At 36.4% G+C, this 15,554-nt stretch overlaps 1 protein-coding gene across 17 annotated transcripts in view; it reads right to left on the minus strand.

Moving 5' to 3' along the window:
• Window positions 1-1,448: 1,448 nt before the first annotated feature.
• Window positions 1,449-15,554, minus strand: part of LOC127851468 (plexin-A2-like) — a 203,150-nt gene continuing 189,044 nt past the window's right edge. For 3 of the 17 annotated variants that reach the window (XM_052385275.1, XM_052385263.1, XM_052385274.1), the window contains exons 3-8: window positions 10,742-10,864; window positions 9,868-10,072; window positions 9,308-9,507; window positions 7,486-7,604; window positions 3,087-3,182; window positions 1,449-1,866 (exon numbers count right to left, since the gene is read on the minus strand). In XM_052385275.1, coding sequence (XP_052241235.1) covers window positions 7,578-7,604; window positions 9,308-9,507; window positions 9,868-10,072; window positions 10,742-10,864 — 555 coding nt within the window. In that variant the 3' untranslated portion in view covers window positions 1,449-1,866; window positions 3,087-3,182; window positions 7,486-7,577. Of the gene's footprint in view, window positions 1,867-3,086; window positions 3,183-4,295; window positions 4,379-7,485; window positions 7,605-9,307; window positions 9,508-9,867; window positions 10,073-10,741; window positions 10,865-11,439; window positions 11,535-14,430; window positions 14,564-15,418; window positions 15,501-15,554 lie in introns of those variants that run through there. The other 14 variants (XM_052385271.1, XM_052385272.1, XM_052385276.1 and 11 more) reach the window with 11 other exon arrangements.

The raw sequence follows: 15,554 nt of genomic DNA on the forward strand, positions 1-15,554 counted from the left end.
GAATAGCAAACAGTTTGTATCCTGATGAGACGCCACATTATGTGGCGTCTCATCTGGATCCAAACTGTTTGCAAAGGCCTTCAAAATTCGGTTCCAGCACTGAAAGAGTTAAAAAAGATGAAAATATTATATGGAAAAAAGGAGGTTATTACACACGCTTTTTTCCCATCGTTGTAAAGCAGCCAATGACTGGTTCTATTCAGGAAACAGACTCAAGAGCATGTAATTTTACACGAGAACTGGCAATATAAAAAATAAGATGCGCTCTGGAAAAACAGGGCTTAATGCATGTACGTAGTGTTATCCCATTTAGCCTTTGCAGTCCCCAGTAGGGACAGCACTTGACGTGTTTTAATAGAATTTCTTGTTTCAAGGAAGTCATTGGTTTTAGCATAAATCCAGTTTAGGCTGAAAGTGTCTTCCCTGATTAACCTATGCAGACTGCACAGGCTATTCTAGGGCAACATTAAACGAACATGATAATTGAAACATGCTTTCCCAGAGTGAGCTAAAATGTATATTGTAAGATAAAACATACACAAATATCATCATTTTATACATTTATTTAACATAACACACAACGTGTCAAAATAAGGGAGAACATTTTAAATGTTTGAAATGAAGCAATAATAAATACAATGCAAGACAAATAGCATATCTATCCTGAACAAATATTTTACCATAAAGCATGGTTACTCAATCAACACTCGTGTAAAGGAGATACTATATTGGCTATTATTTTATATACTAATTCACTCTTACCTAAAATATTTTAACTCGCATAAATACTCAAAATCAACGAAAATCAACGACTGACAACGTGTTATAGCGACTGACAGCGCCTTATACTGGTTCATAATTCATTTACAAGTTGTGATGATCTGCCAACTGCACGTTAGGAGGGATTGGACAACATTTTTTTTAGATAAGCCATGCCACTTTCATTTTTAGCCTCTAACTCAATTGCATCTACCACAACCATAATTAACAGTTAAAAACCTATATTACAAAAAATGTGTTTCATTGTGTAAAACAGGTCAGCACTTTGCCAAGCTATTTAAACAGATTAGGTTATTTTTCTATTTAGGTACATTTGTATGTTGATCCGTATATTGTTTAAAGATGCTGGACGGGTAAGTCAATACGAATATTTCAGAATAAGAAATAACACTATATATCAAATCAAAAATATAATATAACAATGCAATAAGATTGATCACTAATTTCAACATGTAAACGTTGTATTTTTGCTGTCAATGTGTATTATCAAAACATTTCTTGAATTTCAACATTCTAGGAAAAAAACACTAAGCCAGTAGAAGGATTCCAACTGAAGACATCCAGATCTGCAGGCGAGTTCTCTTCCACTGCACCATGGAGGACTAGTTGTTACACGCTATTAAGATACAGAATGTATACTACGCACAAAAACAAACATAATGTAAACAAACAGGAGATTAAAGCTGGCAGCTTTTTATCAACAATGTTAATTTTCTTTTTTTTTTAAAGCACCTTGAGGTTTTCATTTTGGCTTTATACATATTTAGGTATTGCAAAGCATTGCAAAAGCATTAATTAAAATTACACACATTAGTATTCTTTGAGGTAGCTATGTGTATGGTTTCTTTCTGTACATTCACTAGTTTGATACTGGATTTTCCTATTTCAACCTGTTCTTTGTCTCCATCTCCTTGTATGACATTTAAACTTTCCTCAACGTATATGTTCACTGTGTCTCGTTCTGGATATACTGTGCCTTTACAATCACTGTCACTTTCCTCTGATGAGATGTAATCGGCATCATTATCATAATCATATGAATCTTCTACAAAGTCATCGGTTTCTATTTGTTGCTCTTCAGCATTCCTACAAAATATAAACAATAAAATTGTAATGTTTATGATACAAACTCTACCAATATTCTGACAAAAGCCTTTATATCAGTATTATATAAATACTGGTATAATGACACCTGTCTGCTTTTTTATATTTATATATGTATGTGCATTTGTGTGTGAATTTCTTAATAACTTATCTTTTGAGGACTTCAGCAATGTATCTCTATCTACACACTGAAACCAATGTGAGGACTTGAATTATTAATCTCTTTTTACATATGTCAAGAAAAGTCAACCTAATTGAGGAACAATATATGTTCATAAAACACAGTTAACATGTTGAATGTGTTACATGGAACCTACACATAATTTGATGATTGTAGGTGGCAGTGTAAGTGTTTTGTGCAATAGCAAATATGATGTGCCATTATGAAACTTTCGAACATTTTCGGAACCATGGTAAAATATAAACAAGAGCAACGCATAACGGGTGCCACGCTCGGCTGTGAAAGTTGTCAGATTTTTTTTTTTTTTTTTAGAGGTCACAGTGACCTTGACCTTTGACCTAGTGACCCAAAATGGGTGTGGCATGTAGAACTCATCAAGGTGCATCTACAAATAAAGTTTCAAAGTTGTAGGTGGAAGCACTTTGATTTTAGAGCCAATGTAAAGGTTTTAGCACGAAGCCGGCGGACGGCGGACGACGAGCAGGCTATGACAATACCTCGGGTTTTCTCCGAAAACAGCCTCGCTAAAAATCAATGAACATACAATTTGTTGTGCGCATCCTCGCCTACGGTCTTAATTAGGGTACTGATAGTGGTCATGGAAAGAGAAGACAGGCTCTCAGTGTAATTGGCAGGACACAGTTTGTGTATGTTTGATCTTCGAATTCTTATTGTAACCATAACCTTTAACATAGGGCATAGCTCTTGCACGCAACACACCGTCTGATGTGGGGTTATATGTATGTACAGTTATTCCAGATTTGGATACTAAACCTTGAAGTTATGTCATGGACACAATTAAATTATTATTGATTTCTGAACCCTTATTGTGACCTAGACCTTAAACACACTGGTCGGCACATCGTCTGTGATGGGTAATATGTTTGTCAGGTTATCTTTGATTTGGAGCATTAATTATGAAGTTATGGTCCGGACTCAATTTGTGTATGTTTGACCTTTAACATAGGGACATGGCTTTTGGATGCAACAGGTAGGTTATTACTGACTAAAGTAATCCTACCTCTTTACTCTAGCTGACTCTTTCATCTGTTTGACTGCTTGCACTTTGTTCCTTTCAGTCTTCATCATCAAACTTTCGTAATCTTTTTGTTGGAACCTGGAAAATTTTTTTTTTAGCTTTGTTTATCACAATTATCCTATTGAAATGCAGGAGTGTAACAAGTTTTTTCTGTTTGTATGTTTGGAAAGTAAGATGCTAGACCATTATGCAGGCTAAATGAGCGGCAAGTTCAAACAAATTTACATGTGAATGCTATGTTCATGAAATTTCAATTTCTCTACGTTTCATTAATCCTGTGTGATAACACGGTGAATTTATCACTTACTGCATTGCTCATAATTTATGTGACTGAATATTAGATTTGAAACAAGCCATGAACAAGAATGCCATTTAGAAACCTTTGTCAGAACTAGAGGTTTGTCACAGGAGTGACATAAAAAACCCACCTCACCAGGCCACAGGATCATATTAATCCTCAGAAAGACAAGTGTCTTATTTGCAAATAAACAAATAGTTAATAAAACAGTTTTTAAATAATGTAAGAAAATTATATGAGATGGTTTGTCATGTGACATTTACCTATGACTTTAACCTTTAGCTGGCATAGCTAAAGCATGGGTTCTGCGCATAGCCTTGTTGAGGTCAATATTTGTTTCAAGATTGAAGAAAATCCTTCACAAAGTATATGATTTATAGATTGGACACAAAATTGGCTCAAGTTTTAAGAAAATCATTTAAGGGATATAAGATTTATTGAGTGTTGCAGTCGAGACGGACTGACAGACATCTGTCATATGACCTTAAACTATGACCTTGACCTTTAGCTGGTAAAACTACTGTATTTGCTCTGCACAAAAACCTTGCTGATATATTCATTTAAGCCAAGTTTTTAGAAAATCATTAAAGGGTAATAGAAGTTATAAAGCAGACACTCAATATTTTTACTGTCTGACATTTGACCTTCAAAAGTGACTTTGTCTAGCCTACACAATGGTGGCAAACAGTTTGCACATCACCATGTTGAGATGGACATTTTGGCAAATTTTGATGAAAATCCTTCAAGGGAGACCAACGAAAAGGACTGAATGATTCAAGTATTATATACAAAAGCCCTCTCCCAAAGGGTAGCTAGGTAGGGGTATAATAACACTGCAAGTATGTAAGAGCTGTTCACAAAAGACTTCAGGACATTAATTCATGTCAGACAACCTTCATCATAAGCCAGGAAATGATACAGGAACTGGTTATGTCAAGCTCTCCCCCTAATGACTGAACTACATCCTCAGCATCATCTGCCAAGTACAAAACAGCTTTCATCAGTCATGTTACACATCACGATAAGCAAAATACACAGAGTTCAAAAATCATTTCCAGGCTAAAAAACAAATTTCCATGAATACAGACCCTGCTATAAAGTGGATACATCTATTGCCCTTAACTTACAATAGAACTAAAATAATACAAACTCAATACTTCAGAAAGATACCATGTTCCATAAAAAATGTACAGCTACTTAGCTGGTTTTTAGTCAGGAGCCAAAACTAAATTTACAGAGAATGTTTTGCAAATCAGTATGTGCTTAGAAGCCTTAGCTACGCTTAGAACCGTAACTACTATGCTAGGAATGATTACGCTGCCTGTCTGCACTGCAGACGACGAATGGTTAGGAGCGTCTGCTCTACTCCTGCAGTGAGTGTATTTACCAGCTTGTAAGACGACATTGACCAGTCTAGTGTTTATCATTGAAATCTGTACATATTGGCTGCTTTCAGGGAAACGGGGCTTAATGCATGTCAAATAAGATTAGCCTGTGCACACTGATTAGCCTGTGCAATGCACACATGCTAATCAAGGACGACAACAACAAACAACTTCAGTGCCTTCAGCGCTTTGATTTTCTCGATGTCACTAGTAAAATCTTTTCACTTAGATGAGCAGACATCATCAAATGCTGGGTCTGAAAGCTTTCTTTAAACATGTGTATATATAAGGTTACAACTATAGGCATTTTCCTGATGTGGTATAGTACCTGTCTACAAAGTATGGAAGTGCTAGATGCAAAACAACTTAAGTTATTTACAGTCTTTTTAAAGGCCTCACCAGTCACACAGAATCTACTTGGATTTCCTTCACCGGCAAACTCCTTTCAAACAACTAGATGAAATACTTCACTACTTAGATATGTTGTGGTAGTAAATTACCTCTCACACTATCTTTTGTTTTAACTTGGCATAATGTCTGGGATCAAAGACTGAAACTTCAGTTTGTCTATAAACAGTTCAGCATAAAACTGACCGTTACAATGACAATTTCTTACAAAATGTATATATCAATTTTGGAGTGCTTAGCCATTAAAGCCGCTTTGACTGTTAACCAAAAGTGGTAAAGTCTTCAGAAGTTGATCAGGAGGTTTTAGGCTCAAGCTGGACCGCTTTAGAAAATTCATTCACATTGCTCAGTGGACAGTATTGAAAATAAGTTTCTAAAACTTAACTACCGGTTCTGCTTATAATCAGCAGCAAGACAATATGTTAATATCCAAACCCTTTCATTCTTTTTTCGGAAATATGGCGAATGATTTAATAACCGCAAGTACATATTGAAAATGTCATCTTTTGATGAAATTGGTGTGTTAGAGCACTTAGACCCATACTTGTCCAAACAAGTGCGGTTTTAGTTAAATAAATGCATACATTTTGCCAAACAAATATCCCTTTGTGCATGGGAAAAAACTCCTGCATCACAAGAAAGCTAGAAATGCTCACAACTTCCATTAACAAATATGTGTATCTGGTGAAGTTAAAAAGAAAATAATTATATCATGAAACAAAAAAAAAATAAATTAAATTTGAAGTCCTCACATTCACAATATATGGAATTATGTGTTGAGTCCTCATTTTGTAAGTAACTACATGTATATTTGATAAAGAAATTTAGCAAAAAAATGACAGAACATGTTAAGCAAGAAATGTATTTGAAGTCCTCACATGCACAATACAAGGAAGTGTGTGTTGAGTCCTTATTTTGTTAGTATCTAATGCTTATAACAATTTGCTAAACTGAATATAACAAGGGCTGTTTGTAAAACATGCATGCCCCCCATATGGGCTGTCAGTTGTAGTGGCAGCCATTGGGTGAATATGTTTTTTTTCACTGTGACATTGACCTTTGACCTAGTGACCTGAAAATCAATAGGGGTCATCTGCCAGTCATGATCAATGTACCTATGAAGTTTCATGATCCTAGGCCTAATTATTCTTGAGTTATCATCAGGAAACCATTTTACTGTTTCGAGTCACTGTGAACTTGATCTTTGACCTAGTGACCTGAAAATTAATAGGGGTCATCTGCCAGTATGATCAATGTACCTATGAAGTTTCATGATCCTTGCCGTAAGCATTCTTGAGTTATCCGGAAACCATTTTACTATTTCGAGTCACTGTGACCTTGACCTTTGACCTAGTGACCTGAATATCAATAGGGGTCATCTGCCAGTCATTATCAATTTAACTATGTAGTTTCATGATCCTAGGCGTAAGCATTCTTGAGTTATCTGGAAACCATTTTACTGTTTCGAGTCATTGTGACCTTGACCTTTGACCTAGTGACCTGAAAATCAATAGGGGTCATTTGCCAGTCATGGTCAATGTACCTATGAAGTTTCATGATCCTAGGCATAAGCATTCTTAAGTTATCATCCAAAAACAATTTTACTCTTTCGAGTCACTGTGACCTTGACCTTTGACCTTGTGACCTGAAAATAGGGGTCATCTGCCGGTCATGATCAATGTACCTATGAAGTTTCATGATCCTAGGCCTAAGCGTTCTTGAGTTATCATCCGGAAACCATCTGGTGGACGGACCGACCGACGGACAGACGGACCGACCGACATGTGCAAAACAATATACCCCCTCTTCTTCAAAGGGGGGCATAAAAATTAATGTCTTCTGGTGCATCTGGGGCATCACCAGCCTTTGTCATAACTTCCATGTCCGCTATGAAGTTGAACAAGAGCACCGCATAACGGGCGCCAACGCTCGGCTGCGGGTGCATTTTTGAATACATGAAAGCTTGTCAGAATTTTATTTTAGAGGTCGCAGTGACCTTGACCTTTGACCTAGTGACCCAAAAATGGATTTGACGTGTAGAACTCATCAAGGTGCAGCTACATATGAAGTTTCAAAGTTGTAGGGGGAAGCACTTTGATTTTAGAGCCAATGTTCAAAAGGTTAACAAAATGCTAAAGTTTTAGCACGAAGCGGACAGCGGACGACACGACATGACGACGGACACGACGAGCTGGCTATGACAATACCTCAGGTTTACTCCGAAAACAGCCGAGCTAACAAGAATGATTGCATATGAGAACCAGAGATTTTGTCTCACCAAATACCTTACCCGGTAGTATGTTTTGTTGTTTGTGAGCATGTCAGAATGTTGCTAGAACTCTAGTTGAGCAGAGTTCTGGGCCACCGTTACCATCATGCCTTCTAATGGTGAATCATTGGCATCATCTCCTGCATGACAGAATCGAAAGCCATGTTAAATCACAACATCAATCTACATAACTATCCATCTTATGATTGTAATTAGGAAATGATTAATACGACATGCTTGCCAAGAATTGTATGTCAAGTCTGGACTAAATGTATTTTAACCCTTACAATGCGGGAACCGAATTTTTAAGGCCTTTGCAAACAGTTTGGATCCAGATGAGATGCCACAGAACGTGGCGTCTCATCTGGATCCAAACTGTTTGCTATTCTGATAGTATTCTTTGAAAAAAAATGAAGAAAATGCTAATTTTATAAATTCAGCAGACGACATTTTAGCAGACAACAATTTTCCCAGCATGCAAGGGGTTAATAAAATAAGTTTTGAGTTTGATTGATAAGAGTTTTCTGGGGTTATTTATTATTTTCAAAAAACATAATTGTAGGGCAAGTCATCATTTTGATAAAATATATTGTGCATTGAGTCCTCACTTTTATGATTAAGCAATTGTATGTCAAGTCCTCACTTTGATTATAAAATAAGTTTTGTGCAAAGTCCTCATTTTGATTGCTTCGATTTTTTATTGAAAACGTTCTTATTTTGAAAAAATTAATTGCAGGGAAAGTCATCGTTTTGATAAAATGAAGTGTGCATCAAGTCCTTACTTTTATGATAAATCAAATGTATGTAAAGTCCTCACTTTTATAACAAGAGCACTGCATAACGGGTGCCAACGCTCGGCTGTGGGTGCATTTTTGAATAAATGAAAGATTGTCAGATTTTTTTTAAATTTTTTTTTAGAGGTCAAAGTAACCTTGACCTAGTGACCCAAATATGGGTGTGGCGTGTAGAACTCATCAAGGTGCAGCTACATATGAAGTTTCAAAGTTGTAGGTGGCAGCTGTTTGATTTTAGAGCCAATGTTCAAAACCTTTATTATTAAGGTTTTAGCATGACGCGGACGACACGACACGAAAAGCTGGCTATGACAATACCTCGGGTTTTCTCCGAAAACAGCCGAGCTAAAATTCTCAAATTGACATCTTGATATCATAAAGAAAATTGCATTAAGTTTTATTGTTGAATGTTTGCAAATGCATACAGAAGATTTTCAGACCAGTTTATGTGTGCGACCATACTTACAGAATTGATGAAACAAAAATACCAAACTTGATTAGGAGTTTTTTTGGTATACAAATTTGTAACTTACCCTAGGCTCATAAAAAACAAGTCTATAAGTCCGTCTCTGGGAAAACCTGGCTTAATGCATGCGTCCCAGATCAGTCTATGCAGTCTGCACAGGCTAATTTGGGATGATAATTTGTCTCTTTTCAACAAAAATCCAGTCTAGGCAGAAAATGTTGTCCCTGATAAGCCTATGAGGACTGCTTATTTAAAAATAAATGAACAATTTAACCTAATGAACTCCCAGGGAGACAGACAGCCCAAATTATTTCAGTACTGTAATTCTTAAATGGAGTGGGGTTTAATAAGCATTTCCAAATGTCTCGCACTCTAGAAAAATGGGGCTTAATGCATGTGCGTGGAATGTTGCCCCCAGATTAGCCTATACAGTCTGCATAGACTAATCCAAACCTACACTTTCTGCCTGAACTGGATTTTTGTTAAGAAAATACCTCATTTAAACTCAAAATTCAATAAAAGTGAAAAACGTTATTGCCGATTAGCCTGTGCTTAGGCTAATATGGGACGACACTTTACACACCTGCATTATGGCCACACGTACCCCGAGTATCTGAGGGTTGGGACAGACAGCTGAGCGGTCGAGCCAGTCAGATGCAGGGCAGAGAGTCTGCAAGGAGCATGTGGGGCTTGCACCCACACACCAGCCACACTCGTATTCCGGGTCCATACTAAGGCACTGACCGCAGTTGGTTACCATGGTACCACACTTGTAGATGCGGACTAGAAATGGAATAAAAAGTTTAATACCACATTTTAGATAAGGAAACAGTATGTTTTGTTTTGTTACTTTTTTCAAGGCCATCATATCATATAGAGAAGAGTAATATCCAGATGTAGAATTGAAATAACCTGTAATAAAAGTTGTTATTCCTAAAGGCTTGCATAATTAGCATTAAATTAATTTCATCTGATCATATCTAGGCCGTAAGACAAGGTTATCGCAGAATAATAACAATAACCCTTGATTGTAGTAAAACAAAAACAAATAAGCTGTCATTAAAATATTAAATGATGTTATACCCAGTCACATGTCTCTGTTTTATAAACTCGAAAAGGTATCAAACCTCAAGGCTACTTCACCTGTGATATTTTGTGGATTATCCAATGGGACGCTGTTCTTCCCACTCGTCACGGTGAACTGAGCGGTTACTATGGGCAACGTGACGTCAGAGAACTCAAACTGGAGAGCCTCACACTCGAGGTTGGAGGACGTGATTTTCCATGTGGAGTACTTCACTTCCCAGCTGTACGTGAACAGGCAGAGGACATTGTCCATCTGGTCTGGCTGCAAGAAAGCAGGTGAGATTGCACACCAAAATATGGCAAAGAATCTGAAATGAGACTCAAGAATGTTGCTCAAAGTGTGAAATGAGTCTGAACTTTGAAATGTGGATCAAAGTGTGAAATGAGACTGGAAAATGTGGTTCAAAGTGTGAAATGAGAGTGTAAAATGTGGCTCAAAGTGTGAAATGAGACTCCAAAAAGTGGCAATCTGTGAAATGAGGCTTTAAAATGTGGCACAAATTTGAAATGCAACTTTTGCATGAGGCACAAAGTAAAAAATGGGACTTTAAAATGTGGCACAAAGTGTGAAATGAGGTTTGAAAATGTGGCAAAAACAAGTGAAATGAGACTAACATGTGGCTTAAAGTGTGAAATGAGACTTAAAAATTTTGCTCTTTTTTAAAAGAAACTTTCAGATGAAGAACAAAGTTTCGACATATTTTAGACATTGTTCCATAAAACAAGGTATTGCACATAATCTTTGCTGTATCTTTGTTTGTATTGAAATGTTTGCTCGTTTTTTTTATTGATTTAGTTATATGATGCCTGTCAGTACATCTACTTAAATGTCCTGTGAAGTATTAGCCAACATCAGCAATACCAGTAAAATGCATGATTACTAGTCTTGAACAAACAAATATTTATTTCAATCCATTAAGATTTTACATACCTGAATGTCCGCCACACGTACACTGATGCTCTTATTCTGGCCGGAATGTACAACCACGTCAGTGTCAAAGGAGGTAGTCTCCAATTGTGGACACTTGACAGGGGATTGAACTGCAGCTGTAGTCTATAACAAACACTCACTGGTAAAATGGAATGTCACATGTGCTTAACTAGAGTGCTCTTTGCTGATAGCTTCAACTATGTTCTGTAAGCCAACCATCTAAAAGGTGAATAACCTTTTTCGCTTTATTTTAATTGTATTCAACTACACTCCTAAAATGCAGGCGTTCCATCACTCATTTATCACACGCACAATCTTCTTTCCATTTATTGCTCAGTCATTGAAAGCCATAAGTATCCCAATGCTGTGGCCATGTGATTAACAAAACTATAATACAATATGATTTCATGCAGCTCCTGTCAGATTATATAAATTTCTACTGCTTTGCATGCCATAAGATTATTTGTTTGATCTACTTTGATCAACATTTCTTTTGGCAACTTACCAGTACATACTGGGCGTAATGTTCTTCATTAAATATGACAGACAAAATATCTTGTTTCACACCCTATCAATCTAAATTTCTACAAATTTATAATTCAGATAGCCCGCCAAAGCCAGGTCCATATGCTCCAATCTTTTAGAGGGAGGCTTTAAGGTATATTTCTGATTTTGGCATGAGAGTCTCTCTAAATTACCTGATCCGGGCAGGCTGGTGCTGCATCACTGACACGAAGTCCCCGCAACATGGCACCACTTGCAGCCAAACGTACTCTCTGTGCAGCTCGTGCAACTTTAAGTCCAAAAGCAGATCTATATGACAAGCAGGAAACCAGAATGTGTCAGATAAGGATTGTATAGAAAATTGTGGGCTAATATTATTAGTTAAGCCTTTCCCCATCAGAAGCAAAGTGAAAATGTGCAAACAGCAAACAGCATAAAACCAGAACAGCCTGCAAGCAACTCGCATTCTGTTCAGGTTTTATGCTGTTTGTTGCTAATCAGTATCTAAGGTTTGGAGTCGAAGCCTTAAAAACTTGAATCTATTAAGAAAGGTCTAAAATTCAAATTAACTTTTTAAGCAACTTCAAATACGTGAAAATACGTATCTAAGTGGTAAAGGGTTAAACAGCTTCTTACTGTCAGACCCTGAACAGCATGACATGGGGTCAGATAATCAACAATGGAAAACAGATGAGCTCAAGCCCATTATGAATTTACATCATTTTATCTCACAGTGCAGGATGAGTAAGTAGCAATGTGACAAATAGTTTCTTGAGTACCGTTCTTTTTACAGTATCAGCTTAATAGAAGGAGAACAAGAGCACCGCATAATGGGTGCCAACCCTCGGCTGCGAAAGCTTGTCAGAATTTTTTTGGCTTTTTTAGAGGTCAAGTAACCTTGACCTTTGACCTAGTGACCCAAAATTGGGTGTGGCGTGTAGAACTCATCAAGGTGCATCTACATATGAAGTTTCAAAGTTGTAGGTGGAAGCACTTTGATTTTAGAGATGTTAAGGTTTTAGCACGACGCCTATGGCGGACGGCTGACGGCGGACAACACGACGAGCTGGGAATGACAATACCTCGGGTTATCTCCGAAAACAGCCGAGCTAATAAAATGAGTAGTCTTATTTTGATCAAACAAATTGTGTATCAAGTCCTCACTTTTATGGTAATTCAATTGTATGTCAAGTCCTCAATATGATAATAAGATAAGCTTTGTGTAATTAAGTCCTCATTTTGGTTGATAAGGTTTTTGAGAAAATTCTTATTTAAAAAAAAATTATATTGCAGGACAAGTCTTCATTTTCTTCACTGTCATGCATAGACAGTGCTCATTTTGATTGCTAAGAATTTTTTGATAAAGTTCTTATTTTGAAAGTAATTGTATGGAAAGTCTTATTTGATCAAATCAATTGTGTATCAAGTCCTCAATTTTATGGTACATCAATTGTATGTCAAGTCCTCACTTTTATAATACATGTAAAATAAGCTTTGTGTAAAGTCCACATTTTGATCGGTAAGTTGTTGAGAAAACTCTTATTAAAAAGAAATGCAGGACAAATCTTCATTTTCATCAAATTCATGCATGGCACTTTTCTAAACACTATGTCTCCCCCATATATTTGACCTTTGACCTTGAAGGATGACCTTGACCTTTCACCACTCAAAATATGCAACTCCTTTAGATACACATGCATGCCAAATATCAAGTTGCTATCTTCAATATTGCAAAAATTATTTCAAAACTTAAGCAAAAATTAGGCCACAATAAAAATATTGTTGGTTTGCCCTTTACCGACCCTAAATTTTACAGGTGGGTAGGTAGGTAGGAAAATTATTTTATTTTATTTGAGAAATTATATTTTTAATACACTAATAGTCTATGAATATTTAAAACACTGTTATTAAAGCTCGATTGGTCATTGTCGGCTCGGGTACTACTTACATGTACCCTGGGTACTCTTTAGTATACTTCCATGTACCCCGGGTACGGTTAATATACTTAATATTTAAGTCGATATTAGACTGTACCCGAGTAGTATTTCCTCCCCAAATCCGATGTTGTAAAACGCGCTTTCGATTAGCTTAAACAAACTTCTCTTTAAAAAAACTGCATCAACATGCTTTTTGAGTATGAGTTTCGATAATATAGAAGGCCATTTTACAGAAAATTGATATAAATGTCAATATAATTAAAATAAAAAAAAAATAGCCGACAACGACCGATTTAGCGTCAAATTTCCCGGGTACGATTAAGTATATTTATCGTACCCGGGGTACATGTAAGTATACTTAAGAGTACCCGGGGTACATGTAAGTAGTACCCGAGCCGACAATGACCAATCGAGCGTTATTAAAGCACTGTTGCAGTGTACGAAGCCCTATGTAGCTTTACATTATCTTGTTTGCTGTTTCTTGCATATATCAATATCAAATGCATGCTTGTGTGTTATAACATCAAATACGTGTTCATTATAATATGATGTTAATTGCTCAAATGCATTTGTCAGTATTTAACTGCCAGACAGCTTTTTTTTATATCTTTTATGATTGGCGAAAAAACGAGAAAAAAAAAATGTTTTCAGAAATCGCAATAAAAATTTTTGGGTCGGGGGGTAAAAAGTGGGTCGGTCGGTAAAGGGCAAACAAACTTAATTTTAATTTAGGCCTTATTGCAAAATTTAAACCTTGGTTAAAGTTTTGGGACACACACATACAATGACTGACACAATGCCACAATGACAGGCACTGCAGACAGGCCTAAAACAATATACCGCCGATCTTTCGATCCGGGTTGCATAAAAAATTAGGAATGTGAAACAGCATTGTGAGGACTTCAGCAAAACAAATAAACCCTGTAAAAGGTCATGTGTGAGAACTTATTGCTCTCTTGCACGACTTGTTTTTATTCTTATTTTATGAAATCCATCTTCAGAGGTGTGATTAAACTAAGACTGTAAAATAACCAATCTCTTGACACAGTGTTCGGTTGACCTTTAATAAAATAATTATAGATAGTTTAGGTGCCTTCTTATTAAAACAGTTTTGTGTATAACAAGATATGTCACCTAAGGTGAAATATACCCCAAAGCAGTTTAGAACACAACACCATATGTGCGTGTTTTTGGATTTAACTATGCGTCACGATAATCCAAAACCAATTTGGGTTCAAAGATATTGACCTTATAACACAATGTGTTTGTGTATGAGTACCGTGAGTAGCAGTCAACTTGAGGACAATGCATGTTTTTGTTAAAATGATGTAAGATTAGGCAATGCTTTTCACAAGCCATTTAACGGTCCCTCGCCGAGGCGCTTGAATTTGGAAATCAGAGTATGCAGTGCGCTTGAAATTTACCGATTAGTGTACTAGTATTTTTTCAGTAATTGAATCTAGCCATTTTTCAGATCAAAGCGAAATTTGTGAATATTTTGAGAGCCAATTTACGATCATTTGTCAATTACTTGAAATTTTTTTACCCAACTTAAGCCCACCTAAAGGTGGAGCGTTGTTGTATTGGAAAATCAATATTAACCGATGACAGCGCACGCTTTCCAAGAGCAACAGCACTTGTAGGCATTCAATACATCCTCGTGGAAATAGTGCATTTCATGCATAATGTTGTCAAATCATTTATTGGACTCATAAAGCCTCTTTACAAATTATTGTTGAATTATACACAACTACATGTAGTATAAATGTTTTGTTGAATTCTCAAATTAGAATAGTTAAATTTGTAATCCGAAACTCGCTTCCCAATTTTAATGTTAATGCAACAAATGAACAGTGCTTCATGTATTTCATATTGTTTCTTTGTCTCAATAAAAAAAACGCAAAAACTCTGCAAACCAAATAACGTCAAAAATTAATGTAAAACAATTAGCGTATGCAGGAAATTGCCCTACCTATCCCAACCCTAATGGCCCCGGGGCGTCTGAAAAATATCCTGTGCAAAGCACTGCTTGGTCAACAAAACTAACATAAATGAAAACATTTTGAGGACTAGAGTCCTCGCACTGACAGTAAGTCCTCACACCATTGGTGTGCACTAAAGTGTGAGTCCTCCACAACTTATGATGGTGGAAGTTCCGAACAAATGATGAATTATTGTATTTTCTTATTTTCTACACACATAATTAACATCAACACAAAAAATTTCAAATACACACCTTCATCATAAGCCAGGAAATGATACAGGAACTGGTTTTGTCAAGTTCTTTCCCTAATGACTTAACTATACCTCAGCATCATCTGCAAAGTACAAAACAGCTTTCATCAGTCATTTTCCACAACACAATAAGCAAA

This window comes from Dreissena polymorpha, chromosome 11 (genome assembly GCF_020536995.1).
Source record: "Dreissena polymorpha isolate Duluth1 chromosome 11, UMN_Dpol_1.0, whole genome shotgun sequence".
Lineage (NCBI taxonomy): Eukaryota > Metazoa > Mollusca > Bivalvia > Myida > Dreissenidae > Dreissena > Dreissena polymorpha.